Genomic DNA, 21536 nt, shown 5'->3' on the forward strand with positions numbered 1-21536 from the left:
TGTTAATTTTTATCACCCGATGAACCTGGCGGTTATAACTGCCATCCGCGCATCTCTAGTGTCTACACTACAGGTTCTTGCATCTGGCTCTTTCCAGAACCCCATTGCAGGCGTCTCAGGGCTCTCACAGTCATCCATCAGCAGGGCCACGTGCCGCAAATTGCGCTCAGCTGCCAAACTTTGTGGGCGTGTTAGCGCCGGCGTATGATTAGAGCAAATTCTTTTGAGGATAAGGCGCTAAAACAGGGCAGATTGCGTGAGCTAATTCTGTGCAAATAATGGCGCTATTAGCAGGAGCAATCCATTCTTTGTGGATCTGGCCCATAACGTATGCTAACGTTATATTACACAGTGTTTAATGATACAGTCTATTATCTCCCAATTACTATAATCTTTCCTGCTTATCGCTCAAACAAATGATTAATTTCTAAATTAATATCAGTACTCATTTAAGATACCTTCATCAGTTACCAGAGGCCACTGTCTAACATCATCAATCCAGCTATTCATGATGCTGTCATTGTAGAGAGTCAGTTCACAATGACAGCATCATGAATTGATGACTGACATGTCACCGCAGCAATGGCGCCGCCGCAAGATGGCAGCATACACAAATCGCTCACCGAATTCGTCTATAGAAACTCTCTCATCCATCAGCGTAGGCCCCGCCCATTAAGTGCAGTTGAACTTGCAAACAAAACTTTAACTCGCAATCAAAGAGGACTGATCTGCAAGCAAAACTTTTTAACTTGCAAGCAAAGAGTACTGATTTATATGCAAAATGATCATACGTTTTTACTTACAAACTTGATTTTTGATTGCAGTTCAAGAAATATGCTCTCAAAACAGTTTTATATGATTGCAACAAAAAGACACAAAAATACCTCCATAACTACGTGTGAATTATTAGTATGAACTGTGCTTCAAATGTCATTCCTCACTGAGCTGAAAAAAAAAAAACAGACCCACCAGTTGTTCCAGAGGTGAAGATGTAGAGAGTGGGGGATTTTAAGGAGGTGGTGGCTCTTAACACTGCTGGTACAGGCTGGTCTGAGGCAGCATCGATCTTATCCAACAGAGTGTGCACTTGTGTGCACTCACTCTGGCTCTTCATGGCCCACACCTGAACGCTGTCCTCCAGCAGGCTGGTTAGGATGTCGTCCAGACATTCCACTAAATCTGGGAGATGGGGACAACAAAGCTATATTTCATAAAAATTATACTTTGAATTATATTTAAATTTTTCTATAATTTAGTTTAAATTTAAATTTAAATAAATAAAACAAAAGTTTTGATTATAAGTATGCTGTAACCAAATGTGTTATCTGACTGTGTGCTGTAGAGGCATCAGAGCAGCAATATACTATATGATATAACATAAAAGATGTACTTTTCAAAGGATTGTGAAACTACTAGTAGTGTTTCTTGGTGACTCTGCACAAAGTGACTGGATAGTTTAAGAGTGGAGCTGTAATGGATTTGAGCAAAGATCTTTTTTTATCATTGGCGGGTCATCCACTAATCTATTGAAATCTATTGAAAAGATCAGCAGTTCGATTCCCAGCTCCTCCAGTCTGCATGTCAAAGTATCCTTGAGCAAGATACTGAACCCCAGATTGCTCCCGATGGCTGTTCCATCAGTGTGTGAGTGTGTTAAAAAAAAAATAGTAGCAGGTGGCAACTTGTACGTAGCCTCGGCCACCAGTGTGAGATTGTGTATGTGAATGGGTGAATGAGACTCGAAGTGTAAAAAGTGCTTTGAGTGGTCAGACTAGAAAGGCACTCTACAAGTGCAGGTCCATTTACCATTGAAGTAAAACACCATGGTAACTGAACCACATATTTAATAAGTATTTCACTATACAGCACCACCACTCCTGACTAGTACCCTGGAAATCCAGAGCTCTCACAAGAGCATAATTTGAATTTGCTCATCGAGTCACTCTGTCAATCAGTAATGGTGCTCATTACCCATGCCGTTGGAGCCGAGCTGCACCAATCACATCGGTGTATCTGATATAGACGGGCCAGAGGCGAGCTAAACAGATGACGACAGCGCTGCAACGACGAAGTCTGGAATCAGTCAGTAAACACTGCAAGATGGCTACGGATGAACACCAGTTGTTTGAAACGGCTTTGGCCGCTACAGTGAACAAGTTAGACTTGGCTTTTTCTCTAAAAGAGGAACAGAAGACGGCGCTTGAATCTTTCCTTTGCAAGGACGTTTTTGCTATTTTGCCATTTGGATATGGCAAGAGTCTAATCTACCAGTTAGCTCCGCTGGTAGCACTCTGGATACGTCACCCCGTGTATTGTTCTGATTGGTTGTAGTGTTATCCAATTACATGCAGTGATATTTTCAAATGCATGCTTGGTGCCGCCCCTCGAGTTGGGCCATTTGCATTACTCATAGCCAGACCCTAAATCCTTCTAGATTTGGGTCTGGATTTCCAGGCTATCTGACTAGGGCTTTGTGTACAATACTTTGTGATTATGGATATCTTGATTCAAGGATTCATCAACAAGTTCACTGATGCAACACTAAGTAAACATACAACACTCATAAAGAAATAACACAGTAGTGTAACACTCTGCTTCGTTGCTTATTACTTTGAGTCATGTTAGCACTACTGGTCCATCTCTTAGAGTCAATTCTAACCATTACCCAAGTATCTCAAGGCAATTGAATCGAACGCAACTGGACTTAGTTTTGTCTTAGAAGATGTTTCATCTCTTATCCAAGAGGCTTCATCAGTTCATGCTTGTCTGACTAGGCTGGAACTAGTCTGACAAACTGGTGTGGAAAACCCAGGTATTTAACCTCTCAGGAGGCTTTCACAAGGCCAATGATGTCATTGGTGCGTTAGTGTCAACAACGGCCATTGAAGCTCCTGCTGCAACGGTGGTCATTGGAGTCGTTGGAGTCACAGGAGGCCATTTGTGAACGACCATTGTTTTTAGAGGTTAAGCTGTTAAATCTCCTGGGCAAGGACCAATTCTTCTGCATCTTTTTGGGTCAGGATAGGCCTAATTTTCGCAATATTATGCAGATGAAAAAACGCAGTCCATGAGGTTTGTTTTAAATGGGAGTTAAAAGACAAATCTTGATCAAATATTACTCCGAGGTTTCTTACGGTAGTGCTAGAGGCCAGAGCAATGCCATCTAGAGAAACTATGTCATCAGATAAAGAGTCTCTGAGTTGTTTGGGACCAAGAACAATAACTTCAGTTTTGTCTGAATTTAAAATCAAGAAATTGATTCTCATCCAGGATGTCTTTAAGGCATTTTTGAAGTTTAGTTAATTGATCTGTTTTTTTCAGGCTTTATCGATAAACACAATTGTGTATGATTCGCATAGCAATGGAAATTTACAGAGTGATTTCTAATGATGTTACCTAAGGGAAGTATCAGTGAATAGAATTGATCCGAGCATAGAACTTTGTGGAACTCCAAAACAAACTTTAGTATGTAAAGATGATTCATTGAGAACGTGAATGAACTGAAATCGATTGGATGAATAAGATTTAAACCAGCTTAGTGCAGAACCTTTAAGGCCAATTAAATGTTCCAGTCTCTGCAGTAGAATTTGATGGTCAATAGTGTCAAACGCCGCACTAAGATCTAATAAAACAAGTACAGAGACAAGTCCTTTGTCTGAAGCAATCAGAAGGTCATTTGTAATTTTAACTAGTGCTGTCTCAGTGCTATGATGCACTCTAAATCCTGACTGAAATTCCTCAAATAAATTATTACCATGGAGAAAATCACACAGCTGGTCTGTGACTACTTTCTCAAGGATCTTTGACATAAAGGGAAGATTAGATATTGGTCTATAGTTGGCTAACACCTCTGGATCCAGGGTGGGCTTTTTTAGGAGAGGTTTAATTACAGCTACCTTAAAAGACTGTGGTACATAGCCTGTTAATAAGGATATATTGATCATATCTAATATATGAGTGTTAACTAAAGGTAAGACCTCCTTAAGTAGCCTAGCTGGGATGGGGTCTAAGAGACATGTTGATGACTTGGATGAAGAAATCATTGAGGTCAGTTACTGAAGAGTAATCTGGGAGAAGCAATCTAAACACATATCAGGTCTTACAGCTGTGGGGGCAAATAGGTACTGTCTGAGGACAAGAGGTCATGAATTTTCCCTCTGATAGTCAGAATTTTGTCATTAAAAAAGCTAATAAAATCATTACTGCTAAGGGCTAAAGGAATACAAGGCTCAATAGAGCTTTGACTCTCAGTCAGCCTGGCTACAGTGCTGATAAGAAACTTGGGGTTGTTCTTATTTTCTTCTATTAATGATGAGTAATAATTCACCTAATGAACATGCTCGTCATGGCAGCAGAAGTGGAATGTAGGGGCGCCTTGTCCAGATCTGGCATTCGAGCCTTCATGAATGGTTTTACTTTCACAGCAACGTCATGACATGATGCTGCTGGAGAGATGGACTGGAGGGGCTCATCACATGAGCAAGAATGAAGTTCAAGCCAGCCAAATCCAGGCCCCTTGTCCTGAGGAAGGGTAGGGTGGAGGACAAGCACACTGATCACTGGGTCGCCCAGATGAATGTGTCTGATGATCAAAGATCCGAAACACCCTTTGACCCTGGGTTCATCACGGATGATGTGTCCAAGCCACACAAGGTGTAGGTGTTTCAAATAACCAGTAACTTGATATTACAAATACAAATTAAACTTTAGGTAGCCTACTAGAATAATATAATTGATTGCTTTTCAGTCCACTAGATACATTTTGCTGATGCAAAAAAATGGCTGAAGTGAGATGAACAGACTCTATTAGATAAAGCAGATGTTGACAAAGTTTTCCTTTGGAGACATAATTTAAGGTTGAAAAAGGTAATAAATAGCAATATATTTTATTGCAATACTCAGCGTATTGCAACATATTTAAAATCTTAATAATATTGTATTGTGACTTATGTAGCATGATAATATCATATGGTTATTACCCTACCTAATATTTATATTGGTAGAGCCATAGTCAGTTTGCACTTTAGTTTGTGGAATTCCTTACAATATTGTTACAGACTTGAGACCTGAGTAAGATTCATATTTATTTTGCAATATTACATTATTGTTCACACTGGGCTTCTGGTGCCTTAGGGGAAAACAGGTTGTTGAGATTATATGAAGAAGTTTAATTTGAGTTTAAGTTTATTTACTTTATTAATCCCCCTGAGGGGAAATTCAATGTTTTCACTCTTGCTTGTCAATTACACACAGGTCTGAAAGACACACACATGCACAAACAGGACCTATACATGCACAAAGTGGAGAGATGTCAGAGTGAGGGGGCTGCCCTTTGGTCAGGCGCCCCGAGCGGTTGGGGGGTTCGGTGCCTTGCTCAAGGGCACCTCGGCAGTGCCCAGGAGGTGCCCAGCACCTCTCCAGCCACCAGTCCACGCTCCATATTTGGTCCAGACGGGGACTCGAACAGGCGACCCTCCGGTCCCCAACCCAAGTCCCTATGGACTGAGCTACTGCCGCCCCACAACAATGTTCAACATGTTCATGTTATCATTGGGCTTTACGTCATCTAAATATGTTTAGGGAGGCAGAGTCACAGTCAGGTGTTTCGTTTGTTATAATTTGTTACTGAATTGTGGATCAAAAACCTCTGTCCTCAGTCTGGAGGTGGATTCAACAAATATCAACCCTTTATGTAGTCACATTTATCTATTTCGATTCACACTATATATGGATTTAAAAATTCATAGGACAACAGAGTGACAGTAACACGTTGTTTCTTTTATTCCTTACAAATACATTTGCAGGTTTAGCTTACTCAATCAGTGCAAACAAGGGTTGCCTCTTTCGTCTGGCTCAAAGCCAGTGTTGCCATATTATATTGGCGCATTCTTTGATTTCTTCGAGACTAAATTGTCCGCCATTATTGACTCCCTGTCACTGTTAAACAAACTGCGAAGAGGCAGACACAGGTACTCACAGACTCGGGCATACTATAAGCGGAGCGGACTCCGCGAGGAATGTCCGAAGTCATTCGGGCTTCCATAGTCAAGCGCACTTCCGTGTTGTAGTTTTCTGTAAAAATGTCCATGAAAAATCCCTGCGATGTGAAAAATACATGCTGAGCAGTCTTTTGTGTGACACTGGTGCGCGGAGCAAAGTCCGCGCGGTCGTAAAATCTGAGCTTTGCGCGCACAGGGCTTCCGGACATCCGTTTTTAGTCTGGGCGGACCTCCGCGGAGTCCGCTCCATGTACGTTCCGCCCGAGTATGTTGTTAAATGACGTATGCGGTCCAGTCGGTCTCAAAAAGAAAAACCCGGTCCAAGACGGAGTACCTAACCGAATTGGTATTACCAAGAATCGACCCAACCCTAGTACTCGGTATGGGCAGATACCTAAGGTTCAGGGATCGGAATCGGTATCGGGAAGGAAAAAGTGGTATCGGTACATCTCTAATTTTTAGTATGATTGTTTTGACCATGGATAACAAGCACTGCAGTGCCCCACTTCTATTTTATGCTGGATGACATGACATAACATGAATAAGCATCACTAAACATAATGGAATTAAAACTTTCATACATTTTCCTTTTCTGTAAAGACAACGACAAATATAGCTGCAAGTAGTGATTCCAGGGTTAAAGCCAGCATGGACCATTTTAAGTTGAAAGTTGCCAAGGATCAAGACCTTTGATGGTTTACAATACGTGAATTAAAGATAATAATATATTTAATGGTGCTCAGACAGATGCTCATTCATTTACACCGACATCTCTGTCAGGCCACGCTCTTCTCTGGCAACAATGTCAACCCCTATTGGTCATTTTAGGGCTGTGCGGTATACTGGTTCTTACTAAAAACCGGTATTTATTTTCGTTATGATACGAATTTTTCATATACCGCAATACCAGTGAATAGCCCAAACAACGCCCGGAACGTGCGCAGCAGGAAAGTGTTTCAGCGGGGACCTTTCTAGAACATGCGCTTCAACTAGTAGCAGCAAAGTCTGGTAGCTCTGCAGTTTTACTGAATTTTTTTTATATTTTTCTCAACTACTAATGGATAATTCTGTGAAGAGAAGAGTTTATTCAAGAGAGGAGCTTTTTCCGTTGAAATGGAGCAAGTCTGGAGGACACCATCCTATTCCAGCTGAGATGAAGAGGTGTTTTCGTAGTTGTCATGCTGGTGCAAAGGTGAAGGCTTGGAAATGGAGATATAAGCCCTTTCTGCCATCAGTCATCATTGGTATTCAATATTCGTTTTTGTATTTACTTTTTTTTTTTTTTTTAATATATTTTTTTGGTGCTAAATGTAGTCTTTTTGTTGTTGGTAAATGTAGGTTATCAATAAAAATCAAAACTTTTAAATTGCATTGTTAAAAATGTGAAAATATAGTATCCTACCAACTGAGCTTGTGGGCACGGCACGCTTGAGCGCATCCGTCTGAGGCTGTGGATCAATGCCAAGTTTTACCACTTTATCACTATTCCCTCTAACTTGTAGCTGTTTTTGAATTTAATATGAATTATGGAACCGTTTTTGTCAACGTTTGTTTCCCCCGTTTTGTACAATAAATTATTGTTTAAAGTTTCAACAAGTTTCTTTTGGAGTGTGTGACACAAGTGTGTTTTGAAAACGACTGCGGACTGTCACCTGCTCAACGCATCAGTACCTTTGGATGCCACGACAGTAATAGATTATAGATTAATAGATTATAATAATAATGTCAAAATATCATTTACAGACCGATTTAACAGGCGATCACTGCGATTACAGGTCGGTTTGCGGGTCCTGCGGGTTACGGGTCGACCCGCGCGTCACTACTCAGCTCAGTCTATAAATGCTGTACACAACAGTAAGGCTATAGACATTATATTCTATTCAGGCCGGCAGAACTAGCAGCGCATAGGCTGAAGTTCCATGTGAAGTTCTCCATGAACTCGTTGCTAAGATACAGACTAAACATCCTGAGGCACTATTGATAATATCAGGAGAGTTCAACCATGTTTCCCTCTCCTCTCACCTGACTGGATTTACACAGTCTGTTAACTGTCCAACCAGAGAAAATAAAACCCTTGATCTGCTGTATACCAATGTCAAAGAAGCTTGCAGAGCCACTGCCTTACCACCACTGGGCAGGTCAGATCACAACTTGGTTCTTCTGCAGACATGTTACAAACCCCGAGTGTGGAGGCAGCCTGCAACTATACTCAGTCAGGAAATGGACACCAGAGGCTACTGAGGCTCTAAGAGACTGCTTTGAATGCACAGACTGGGATGTGCTGCTGGAAACAGAGGAGAACATCATGGACTTTGATAGACAGTTTGACTGTTTTACTGATTACATCAACTTCTGTAGAGACACAGTCATACCTACAAAGACTGTACGCTGTTTCCACAATAACAAACCTTGGATTACCAGTGATATAAAGGCAATCCTCAATGAGAGGAAGGCAGCTTTTAGAGATGGTGACAAAGCACAGCTCAAACAAGTGCAACATGAGTTGAAGAAGAGACTTAAGATGGCAAAGGTGGAATACAAAAAGAAACTGGAGAGGAATCTACAACAGAGCAAAATCCGTGAAATGTGGAGAGGAGTCAACACCATCTCTGGTTACAACAACAAGAAAAGACAGCCAGTGGTGGGTGATGCAGAAAGAGCTGATGAACTCAATCAGTTCTTCAATAGATTCAGTACGGCAGCCACTCCCACTTTCCCTCCTCCTCCTCCTCCTCCATCTCCATCACCTCCACAACTTGTGTACATCTCCAATGTGGCAGCCACCCCCCTCTTACTCCTGTGCTTCCACCCTTGTCTGTCACAGAGATGGGGGTGAGGTTGGAGCTGGGAAGACTTTGCTCTGGGAAGGCTGCTGGCCCAGATGGTGTGTGTCCAAGGCTCCTCAAAGACTGTGCTGTCCAACTGTGTCAACCTCTCCACAAGATCTTCAACCTCAGTCTACAGTTGGGGGGAGTGCCGGCACTGTACAAAAATTAAATGTCCAGCTGAACTTAATGACTTCAGACCAGTAGCCCTCACTTCGCACATCATGAAGACCTTGGAGCGGCTGATTCTACGCCTACTGAGACTTGAGGTCAAAGACAAAATCGACCCCCTGCAGTTTGCATACAAACAACACATTGGAGTGAACGATGCTGTCCTCTACATGCTTCACCGTGCCCTAGCTCATCTGGAGGAACCTGGCGCTTATGTGAGAATCATGTTCTTTGATTTTTCAAGCACATTCAACCCCATCCAACCCAACATACTCAAAAACAAGCTCACAGAGATGGCAGTGGATCCTTCCTTTATCTCCTGGATCACAGATTACCTGACAGGAAGGCCACAGTATGTCAGGTTGGGGAACTGTGTTTATGGGACATTAATGAGCAGCACAGGGGCTCCACGAGGTGGTGCCAAGCTATAAGTATCTAGGTGTACACCTGGATAATAAGTTGGACTGGTCCCTAAACACAGACGCTCTCTACAAAAAGGGGCAGAGCCGCCTCTTTTTCTTGAGGAAGCTCAGATCTCTCGACATCTGTAGTAAGATGCTGCAGATGTTTTATCAGTCTGTGGTGGCAAGTGTGTTGTTTTATGCTGCAGTCTGCTGGGGAGGAAGCATCAGACACAAAGATGCAAGGCGGCTGGACAAACTAGTCAAAAGAGCTGGCTCTGTGATTGGAGTCAGGTTGGACACACTGGAGGAGGTGGTGGAGAGATGCACACTGAAGATGTTCGAGGCCATCGTGAACAACCCAGATCATCCACTCCACAACACCTTGATGGACCAAAAAAACTGTGGTGGACGGCTCCTCTCTCTTCGACGCAGGACAGAGAGATACAGAAGATCCTATATACCAACAGCCATCAGGCTTTATAATTCTTTGACATATAATAGATGAGCTGACAGATAATTGAATTTCCCCTTGGGGATGAATAAAGTTATTCTTATTCTTATTCTTATTTCACTGCTGCACACCACAGGCGTGCTAGAGCCGGCTAGAGTGAGAGCATAGAGAAAAGTTTAGAGGCAAGAATGCTGCTGGAGAGTCCTGAAAGCGAAGCAACTGTACATGTTGCTGAAGAAGAACACGATGACCCAGAAGAACTCATACCAAATAGAGCAGTGTTTCCCCTATATGCAACTAGCAGCAACACACCGAAATATGAAATATGACCGCCGCTGCTGTTTTTTTGTTGTTGTTTTTTTGTCTTAGCTCTTTAGAAACTACCGTTATGTTATTTGGCGCTACGGACGTTTCATACCCAGGCCTATAGAACAGGTCTATACCTTGTCCTTTTATTAAACAAACTAAATAGCCTTATGGTATTATCTTATTTACATGGCGGCATGTCATTTCTGTCTCTACATGGTCGCACGTTTACAGTCCTCCTCTGCTCTCTGTTTCACGCACGGTGGAGTTTCGCCCCGATGTGCACACACACAGACACACAGATACGCGGAGGAGAACATACTAGAGCACGGCTCTGGCCGCATTTTCCCGACCGAAGTCTACCCGAGTCCGAGACAATTATAACCGAGCGTGGCACTAATGGAGCGGAGCCTGTGTTGCGTTCAGGCGTTGTCACGTAAATTCCAGCACTTGAATAGGCCATAGCACAACACAGCAGCATGTCAAGTGGGCGGAACCCGAGCAAAATACCATCAAATACCATGAAACCGATAAGAAATATTTTTGGCTATGCTTCAATAGCTTAAGTAATAACACCGACCAAGTTTGATGATGTTCAGACAAACTGTTTATAAGTTTTGGCCGCATTTTGCACAAAGCCAATGCACTTTTTTGGAACTGGTGGTACCCTGTACTAACCAATTTCGAAATAATTTTACACGTGGTTCAGAATTGTTATGTCGACATATCCTGCAAGTTTTGCGATAGCACAGGGATCCAGACTAACTTATTTTAGTAGTTGCACTGTAGCCTCTTAATGAAAGTTTTAGGAGCACAATCAGAAAATTTAGGGGCACACCTGAAATCATCCTGCAACGCAATTATTCACAATCTTGGCCATTTTAACTGTATCATAAACTATAGAAAGTCTACTGTATAATAACATTGGTAAAAACATTGGACTGTTTTAATCATTGAAGTATTTAGCATCACAGATACTTGTGGTCAGTGGGATGTGAGGATTCTTAAAATAACATCTGTACTGATGTGAAGCCCTGACTATATCTTGTTTTCTTTCCTCTGAAAATATTAACCCTATAGTCAGACACAATTTATTTAGTTTATGTAGTTGAGGTGACAGGTCTGCTCAGCTGCTCTGCAGCAGCAGATGATATGATGCTGTTTTACCTATAAAATGAACATAAATTACAGAAAGCCTGCAAAGCATTGTAATAATTCAATCCATCATAATTAAAACAACTGGAGACTGAGAACAAGCTGATATATGAGTCTGATGATGATTGTAATGCATGTAAGTAATGCCCAGTTTATTGAGTTATAGTCCTGTCCTTATTTACAAACATTTCTGGTTTTTGAGCGTGTGTAGCCTGTATGTTATAGAGAGATGTATTAATACATTTTTATCTAGTCCCAAAAAGGCTATAGATGGGATTTATATCTTGTCATCTGCATGAACAGATGAGTAGGCACTATTCATCAACTTATATGACATATATGAATATGACAGCAGGCAACAAGTAAAACAGCTGCTTGCAGTCCCTGCCCTCGCAGACTTCACATGATGACAGTAAATACGTCACACTACCTAAAACTGAAGTCTGCGAGGTCTCGGTCCGCAAGTCCAGAGGGTGTTTATTTGGATTCAGCCTCTGCCTTGACTGCACCTTGTTGTCATCGGGCCCGTTCAAGATGAACCGCACCTCACCTGGAAAGTAGATGAGAGCAGGCGGCTGCAGCAGGAGGTGGTACAACAAGCTGCAGTCAAGTCGGACAGTTTCCAGCATCCTTCAGTCCATATAGTCACAGAAACACTCACGTCCTGTCTGATATGATGTCAATTTATTAAAAATGTTACCAGACCCATATGTTAGTTTATTATCAGTCTCCAATTGTTTTAATTATGATGGATTGAGTTATTAAAATGCTTTACAGGCAATCTGCATTTATGTTCATGGTCCAACCTCCGTTTTACATGAATTCTCAAAATCAGCGTCATATCAGTTTGCTGCTGCAGAGCAGACCTGTCCCCTCAACTACACAGACTAAATAAACTGTGTCTGACTATTAGGTAAATTGCGTCAGCGGAAAAAAACAACAAGACAACAGCTTTCATTAAACATCAGTCAGATACAGTCAGGGCTTCACATCTGTACATATGTTATTTTAAGTATCCTCACATCCCACTGACCACAAGTCTCTGTAATGCTAAATGCCTCAATAATTAAAACAGTCCAATATTAATATACAATACACCATGTATAGTTTGATGATGAATATATTTGGTCTCTGACAACTAAACTTCGCCATCAGTAAAACAACATGTATTCTGTTCACAGAATAAACCTCCAAATCAGACAAATAAAATTTAAATCTCTGAAATTCAACAAAAATGAAAAGTTCATCAAACACATGAGCCAGCATCTTAACCAACCAGCTGTTAGATCAAGTAAGAGCCAGGCATTTCCCATCATGCTCCAGGTCATACAGTCAGTGGAGAGCAACTGCAGCGCCTGGCTCTAAAAAATACTTGCACTGACTCCAAACATGGTCACAAAAGGTGACCATTTGGTCGCAGTCTGGAGCCCTGTAACTGGCCCAATAATTGTGTTAGTAAACTGTTAGTGTAAGTTAAGTGTATTTATGTGCTGAGTCATGCTTCTTTTGAAGTCATTGGTCAATATTTTCAAAACTCAATTGTTGTGGCTAATTGTGTTGTGTGTTGTGCATGGTGTGTGTGTGTATGGGAGTGGGATAGGTTGTGTGAATGTCATCATCTCACCTGGTGATTGGCAGGTAAACAATCACTTGACCTATATATGGGAGTCACAGGTGATCTGCTGATGGAAAATTAGGTCAGGGGAAACCATACATCTTTTCAACCGTGCGTGTGGGTCTGTATGTGCAATAGAGTTAATTTGTATGTTTTACACGAGCTCGGTTTTTAAATGAGTACACCCGTTTTTGTAGATGGTTTTTAATCTTTGCAAAACTTAATAAAGTATTGAACGGTACGTCATGGCAGACCTCGTTTTTGGCTACACCACGCGTTGGAAATGACTTCTGATTCCCATTAGTGGCCTTTTTTTTGTGGTTCGATGGCCACTACATCAATGATATATCAACAAGCTTTTGAGAACTTTTAAAAAGCGTGATCCACTTGTAATCTACAAGAAGTGTGGCACAAATCTGACACATGCTTCAGGAGTTGTTGAAAGTATGTTTTGTTTTGTTTTTATTCAAAAATTCAAAAAATCCAGTCAGACTGTAACGGTTCTTCAGGCTTTTTTAGTGAGCAACACTTGTGTGTCAAATTCCAAGTCAGTCTGACTTACAGTGTGAGAGGTAAGGCCATTCCAAATTGAATTTTTGGTTCGTAATTACAGCGCCAACATCAGGCCAGTTGGGGTCATATATCTTGGGCAGCATTTGCAAACAACTTCCAATCACTGGTGAAAATTTCATGTGTCTACAATGTCTCATGGGAATTTGCGAAAACATTTCTGAAGAAAAATAATCAATTCAAGTAAAAATCATTAGGGTTTCAGCCCTTGAACCCTGAGTGACACCATGCTACTTCACCATGTCATCATTGAAGAATGTTGTGGTTTTAACCTCTAGATTCAGACTTTGATCAACAATCCTAATTTCCAAGCCATACATACATACATACATACATAACTGTTGCCTCACAAAGCCCACCTAAATCTAGGAAGCTTAAAAAACTTCTGTTTTGTTTTTGGCACCACATCTACTCTTCTTACATCTTACTATTTGTGCTATTCCATGAATCCTTCTCCTGTTTGACTGGGATTGCAGTGAGGGCAGTGTCCCTGACCAATATCATGCTTGTCTGGTTGAGCAATCATCTGTTATCCTGTCACATGGCTTTAGCATGGTGAATCCTATTACGGATTCTTCCAGTGAAACATGGGTGGAAGCAGAACATGATTCAACTAAATTTCATAATGTTATGCTATTACACATGCCATACACAGCTAACATTCTAATTTTATTGCTGTTAAATAATTATGTAATTATGTTACAGCAGAGTGCCCCCAGCTTTATTTGGATATTAGCAAGTTTGGGAGTTTTCAAAGTTGACTCCCACATTCAGCAGTCATTCAGGTCCCTCACTGGCACTCCACACAATTTACAGCTGAGTTTGAAAACAACAACAGCGACCTGGTCAGACATTTGGAGATTACGGTTAATCAATGGGAACTATAACAAAATCAAGGAGGCCAAGATGTCTTGAAACTACATGTTATTTAATGAGCCTGTCAAATGTAAAAAGTACACTATTTTCCTCTGTAATATTGTGGATTGCAACGCTTAAAAAATACACTCTGAAACTACCATTGAAACAATAAGTTGATTATCAACTAGTCACTCAAAAAACTAATAAAAGACAATTTTGATAATCTACTATTATCATTATAGTTGTTTATAAAGCCAAACTTTTGCTGGTTCTAGGTTCTCCAATGTGAAGGTTTGCCTTTTTTTCCTTTTTTGTTTTTCTTTTCTTCTCTGTTTTATTTAAATGTGAATCATACAATTTATCTGTGTTATTTTACATAGAATATCTTTGGGTTTTAGGCCAGTAATTTGACAAAACAAGCAATTTAAAGACATTTCATTGGGTTTTGGAAAATGTGATTGACAAGTTTTGTTATCTTCTAACACTGTATACATATTAGGGTTGGGAACAATTAACCGATACGACCGGATATCCGGTTTGACAAGCGAGAGATACAGCTGCGTCAGTAGCAGCCTCCTCAATCGATACGAATCAGCCATGAATCCTTAGATGAATCGATTGTAGAGTCATGGATTCGGGTATCGCGAGACTAGCAATCGGTTGACTGGCTTTAACAGTTTGCATCTCTAAAACAACGCGAGAGCCGGCGGCATGCTCTGTAGCAGACATTGCTGACAACGATAATGGATGTAAACATGAGCGCCAGCTTGACCGGTGGAGATGAGGAACAGAAGCTAATGCTGGTTGGATAAACCAGGGAGCAGCCAAGCTGCAGCAGAAACTAAAGGCGAATCCTGCCGGTTGTGGGTTGAACGCGGGGTCACAGACACAGACAGAAATACAGATTCAGATTCAGATTCAGAATACTTTATTAATCCCCGGGGGGAAATTGTTTTTGTTCCAATTTCCCCCCGGGGATTAATAAAGTATTCTGAATCTGAATCTACATCTACATCTGAATCTAATCTAAATACATATTCCTGTCAAATACGGAGGCCATAGTGCGCTGCGGCGGCGACCGAGAAGCCCGGCTCCAGGTCCAAGAAGTCTTCGTCGGTGTCATGACTGCCCAAAAATACCTGAACAGCCGAGCTGTGGCAGCACCAGCACACAGGTATGTGACGTGTCAGAGGAGAAACGAGCTGTTCACATTTTCCACAAACCTCAGCGCACTTTAGGGACTGTTCTTTACTTGTCAGGGGATTATTATTATTATTATTTTGATCCCCCCTTATGTTAATCACTTATTGATGCTGTTTTTGAAGTATGAATAAGTCAATAAGTAATTTATTCCATTGAAATATCATTGATGTATTATAGAAAAGTGATTTATCTTTTTATAAATGACAAACACAGAGTGTAGCAAACACAGAGAAATAGTCTGACATGCTGTCAGTGATAAGCTGCTAGTCATCACAGTCCATGATATCAACTAATAACAGGAGATGTCAGATTCTGCCCCTACATTGCATGTTATTATTTTATTCTGCTTTATGTTTATATTGTACAGCGTTATAATAAACTTTATTCCAGACTCAAGTCCATATAAGATACATACAAAAACACAGACAATGTGTGATTTTGTTGTTGTTTGTCTTTTTATTTTATTTTTGCCAGTGCCATACAGCAACAATGCTTGGGGATGTGGTCTTTTACAAATTTGAAAATACTGTAAGAATGTCACTTTTATAGAATCATATCAAATCTTATTGAACCGTATCGAATCGTTCTGTATTAAAAATATATTGTTTTTTTATCGTATCGTAACCCGTGTATCTAGATAGGCCTACGTATTGAATCGTCTATCACAGAGAGATTCCCAACCCTAATACATTCCTAATACACAGGAATTGTACAAATTTGCAGGAAAGCCCAATCAGTCTTCTTTCAGCATTGGCAGTGTAAAAGCAAAATCGGGGAGTTCAGCGAAATGCCGCCTGTCTACTTTCGTTCATACAGAATGTGCCTTTTTTGGGGCAATGGGGGGCGTGAGCAAGTAACAAACGTAACTTAGTACGTAAATAGTGACATGGGAGGGAAGCCATGGCTGGTCAGTCCTTCAGCGATTCTCTCATAAGTCTCATAAGTCGGCCCGTCCTTCACCGTCCCTGTCACTTGACGGTTAATGGCCTCTTCGTTTGCGAGGGCAAAGAGGGCGTGCAATTCTTTGTCTACCCAGTCACTCATCTTCACAGTCAGGTTTGCGTTTCGCTCTTGCTACTAGCTGCTCGCTAATTCCTGCTATCAGTGGTTTCCTGTTTATCCACTGCCAGTGGCTCGCACATGCGGCGTCATCAACAGCTCCTCCCACAAGTCATCAACAGCCCCTCCTGTTGCGGAAGGCCACCTCGTTCTTTTTAAACCAAAAAGGTTCCGCCAATATGTCTACCCTACGAGGCGGAAAATTCGGCACCTCGGATCAACTCGCCAAGCCGGCTCTGTGTGTCTAAACGCTCGCAGCTTGCCGACAAAACGGCCCAACATTCGCTGAAAATCTGGCAGTGTAAAAGGGGCTTATGACTGCATCTACAGTCATATCATCTTGTTCTTAGTATCTTAAGTAGGCCTACTAGTGTTAAACACTGTAGCATAATGCACATTTTATTTCTATTTTATTTGAATACTTTACATAGGCCTACTTATATTTCAAACACTTACTTACTTCTTATAGTCTAATTCTCTATGATTTACATAGGTGTGACTATAACCAATCACAATTTCCCCTCGGGGATCAATAAAGTATTTCTGATTTAGCCTTCTGATTGTGACTAAATGATAATATGTGTCATAAAATAATATAATGACACGGCTACGCCAGAGGATACCTGATCAATCAGCATAGGCGTTTCTAGCCTAGGTGCTGCTAAATTGAATTCCCCCCCCACCTTTCCCCGACTCAGGCTCTGAGTGCTCTATCTGCACAGAGCAATGCGCTGCCTTCCAGAGTGGTATAGTGGTGTAAGTACCTGGCTTAAACCAGGATATGTGGCACATTTCTTAACTTCTACCACTCAATACCAACACATTATTGTCATTACCAGTCCTCATTTTTGCTGCATTTAATCGTAGGTCACTGTTTATGTTGTTAGGTAGGAGTTAGCTGATGTTTTTTCTAGCTAGGAAATGTTACAGGTGGTCAGTACCACTGTCCCCTGTTTTAATTGGAATGAGAGGAGCTAGCTGTTGTGTCATGTGCATGTGTTAATATTAACCCTATGGGCCTGAATGACGCATAGTGCGTCCAAATTCACACCTGTTCTTCTCTGTAGTTTTTCTCTGCGACCGTGCGTCATAGCGAGAAGCCACGCATATCACGTGAAACAGCAGAACTGTAGCTTTCCGACAAGACGAAGCACTTGTCGGTAGTGCAATGTTTTCACAGCGAAAAAATGATAAAATTACACTAAAATTATGTATAACAGAGCTTTCATACAGCTTTGCACACACATTACTCTTTGATGGATTACTCGCAAATGCATTGTGCTGTCATCCCATCACGCTATAAATCCAGATCAATTGTCTACAAAATAAAAACCTGATGAATTTCTTTACAATCCATTATACAGATCTTGTTATCAGTCACTTCATATAGTGAGGAATATCGTATCTTACCACGTCTTAGGCTTGCGTGTGTTTCTCCCTGTCTATCCACATTTGTAGTCCAGCTTTCAAGATGCAAATATCTCCATATTGTCCATTTGACACTCGTCAAACTTTGTATGACAAGACCAGCACAATTTATCTTTGCGCACCCAGACAGCTGTAGCCTAATTATGCATGCATGACAGGGCAGTAGTCACCATGCCCAAATTTATTTTTACTGCAAACAAAGTGGCAAATATTATCTTGGAGGACATCATTGCACTTGGTTGACTATTTTTCTATGATCTTAGATGTAAATATTGCATGTTTCTTTCAGATAAAACATATTTTTGACTGAGTGAATGAATCAATGGAATTTCTTGCAATAATGAAAAAATACTGGCAATCATGTCCGCCTGGCACAAACCACATGTTTTGGACAGCTGTGAAGTGACAGAAATACAGGCACATAGAAGGACATGGAATAGTGGCAAATCTGGTTAGCCCAGATTGTCCTGAAAAAAAACAAGATATAGCATGTGTATGTAGCCTTTATAATGACTGTGATATGAGCTCAAAAGTAAAGGCAGTAAAAATACCCCCAAAAAGGCCTAGGGTCCATTGTGTGTGTGTGTGTGTGTGTGTGTGTGTGTGTGTGTGTGTACAGACAGACTCATCATGGATATAAGATTGTTTTTTCAAAAAAAAAAAAAGAGCCAGGTTCAGGTAAGAGTGTAAGATCAAATGGTCTATCTATCTAGAATGATGTTGTAAGCTGGATCAACAGATCAGTTTATATCTCTTATTAGAATATAAAACGCATTGTTTGGTTATTTGCCTTTTTTGCCCCCAAAAGTGTTGTGATTTTCTTTCACAAATGTGGGAATGAAATTGCGTTAAAATGTACAAAACAATGAAATTTATCTTGCCTGGCCGGGCAGCTGTCTGGGTGCTCAGCACCCCTAAACCTCTGATCCTAGAATCGCTCCTGCCAATCAGGAAACTAAATGCTCAGAACCGGCTCTGATGAAGCCACAGTGGTAAATCGGAGACAGGGTGATTGACCCACAGCAATAACAAGTGAAGGCGAGAGCTTTACCTGAACCAACTATTAGAGTTTTAGCTCCACAGCAGTTGATGCAATGTAGCAAAGACTTGGACTTGATGTTGGTGTTGAGGAAAGCCACCGAGCAGCCAACCTTCGCCAACCCGAACCAAACGCATAGGAAGTCGGGCTCGTTGCTCATCAGCAAGGCGATGCAGTCTCCTTTCATCAAGTGTACTGTCTCGAGGAAAACATTGGCGAGTCTGTTGCTACGCTGCTCGATGTCCCGATAGGTGTGGACGTTTCCATCGTAGATAACAAACGGCTTGTCGGGTATGCGCTGAGCCTGCTGGATGAACTTGTCCAGGACCGTACACACGCTGGCTGTCAGCTTGGACAGCTCCAGCTTTACTCCGTACCTGATCACTTTAAGCAGGAAGAAGAGGTCCCTCCAGAAGTATGGGAAGCAGATTTTCTGCAAAACATGAGCAGAGAAAACACCCGCGGCTACAACTGAGAGCCATCCCAGAGGTAGAGTCATGTCTGCGGCTGTGAGACTCTGAAAGAATACGGTGAAGACAGCTGGAGACGCCCAGAGAAGAAGTTCACCTCATACACACTGATGATCGTTACCAGTAGTACACACGGACTGTATGCGTGATGTAAGCCATAGTCACTAGTTCACAAACGGTTATGCCACACAACATAACACCGGAGCAGGAGACATACTGCCTTCAAAATAAAAGACTGATAGCATATATATATATATATATATATATATATATATATATATATATATATATATATATGGGGCATTCTACCGAATGTGTGCAAAGTCAGGCTGGAAATATTTTGAAATTTTGTATGTTTTATTTCCAAAACTTTGTCCCTATATATATTGTACCATATGTAAAGGTCACATATCTAGTAAAATGAATGTAAATTTTTATCTTGTATTTTCAGACTGTTTTGGAATGTTTTTCCTCTCCCAAAATTTGTCACTACCGACACATATAGTATTATATTATACAAAAAAATATATATCAATCTGTTATGCTTGTTCCTTCCCTTGTTTAAAGATTTAAATTTTTACAAATTTTGACTGAAGGTTTTCACAACACATTTTCTAAATGCAATCTTTCTTTGTAAAACGCTGATCAGATTGATTTCAGAGTTAATAACTGATGAAACAGAACATAAATGTAAACTTTAGTTGATAACTCAATATACTTTATTTTTTACAAAACACCCCGTGTTTCGGTAGTGACTGCACTGTTTCGGTAGTGACTGTCCTGTTTCGGTAGTGACCATTATACTGTTTTTAAGGTTGCATCATATTTCCTCAAATGTATGCCTTATGGTGGGAATTACAAATTCAAAGACAAATGTTTTGTGGTCAATAAAACAATTTAATTTTTGAGAGGGCAGAGTAGAGTAGAGTAGAGTAGAGCAAAGTAGAGCAGAGTAGAGCAGAATAGAGCAGAGTATAGAGTAAAGCAGAGTAGAGTAGACCAGGGCAGAGTAGAACAGAGCAGAGCAGAGAAGAGCAAGACTTTAGACCACAAAATTATGGGGTTTAACTACTGACCATTCCATTTTGTCACTACCGAAATTATCATGTCACTGTTTCGGTAGTTTCGGTAGTGACTGTTTCGGTAGTGACATTCCTAGCTATTTTTCAGGATAACTAAAGAATGCTAGCAGTCACATGGCTAACAAGCACATGTCTGAAGAGTTGTTCACACAGAAAAACATAATATTTTGCATAAACCCCCCAAATTTTTACATAATTGAAGAGAATGTGTGTTCGGTAGTGACAATTTTAAAAGTTACACACTGATTTTCAGACTTTGGAAGACATTTATTTAAAAAAATGATGGGAGTCAGCGACTTACCATGCAGCCATGTGGGGCGGGGGTGCAGTACTACCCCCCTTCTCAGAAATTCAGGGGTGTGGCTAAAATCCAGACTCAACCAGTGCATTAAAACTCTTGTGTTTCAGTAATGACATGAAAACAAGGGACACTATTTTTTTTAGCATAGTTTCTTAATTTAAAAATGAATCCCACAATACATCTAAATCGTTCAACTTCTGTTTAAACTTAATCACAAAGATGTTTTAAATTACACTTTTGAAAAAAATATGAAAAATGTTTTAAGTGTTATTTACATGAATTGAATTTTAGAGGTCAGGGCTGGGGACAGCTACTTCCCAATAGAAAGTACCCTATAAATGGTGATTTTGTATTTATTTAGCTTATCACTTTTTCATTTAATGTCCTGGGTTTAAATAGGTCATAACATAATCTTTGTAAATGTCTAGGTCTGAATACTCAATTTTATTATTTTTGTTGTTTTTTTGATAAGGGACAGCACTTTGCACAAAATCGGTAGAATGCCCCATATATATATATATATATATATATATATATATATATATATATATATATATATATATATATATATATATACACACACACACACATATATATATA

The 21536-nt window shown here is 40.6% G+C and overlaps 1 protein-coding gene across 5 annotated transcripts in view; it reads right to left on the reverse strand.

Annotated features, from left to right (window-relative positions):
• Positions 1-19718, reverse strand: part of slc27a6 (solute carrier family 27 member 6) — a 140212-nt gene extending 120494 nt beyond the window's left edge. For 4 of the 5 annotated variants that reach the window (XM_033646769.2, XM_033646768.2, XM_078162173.1 and 1 more), the window contains exons 1-2: positions 19096-19715; positions 970-1179 (exon numbers count right to left, since the gene is read on the reverse strand). In XM_033646769.2, coding sequence (XP_033502660.2) covers positions 970-1179; positions 19096-19582 — 697 coding nt within the window. In that variant the 5' untranslated portion in view covers positions 19583-19715. Of the gene's footprint in view, positions 1-969; positions 1180-19095 lie in introns of all 5 variants that reach the window. The other variant, XM_078162172.1, reaches the window with a different exon arrangement.
• Between the last annotated feature and the right edge of the window lie 1818 nt (positions 19719-21536).

The sequence above is a fragment of the Epinephelus lanceolatus genome, chromosome 19 (genome assembly GCF_041903045.1).
Source record: "Epinephelus lanceolatus isolate andai-2023 chromosome 19, ASM4190304v1, whole genome shotgun sequence".
Lineage (NCBI taxonomy): Eukaryota > Metazoa > Chordata > Actinopteri > Perciformes > Serranidae > Epinephelus > Epinephelus lanceolatus.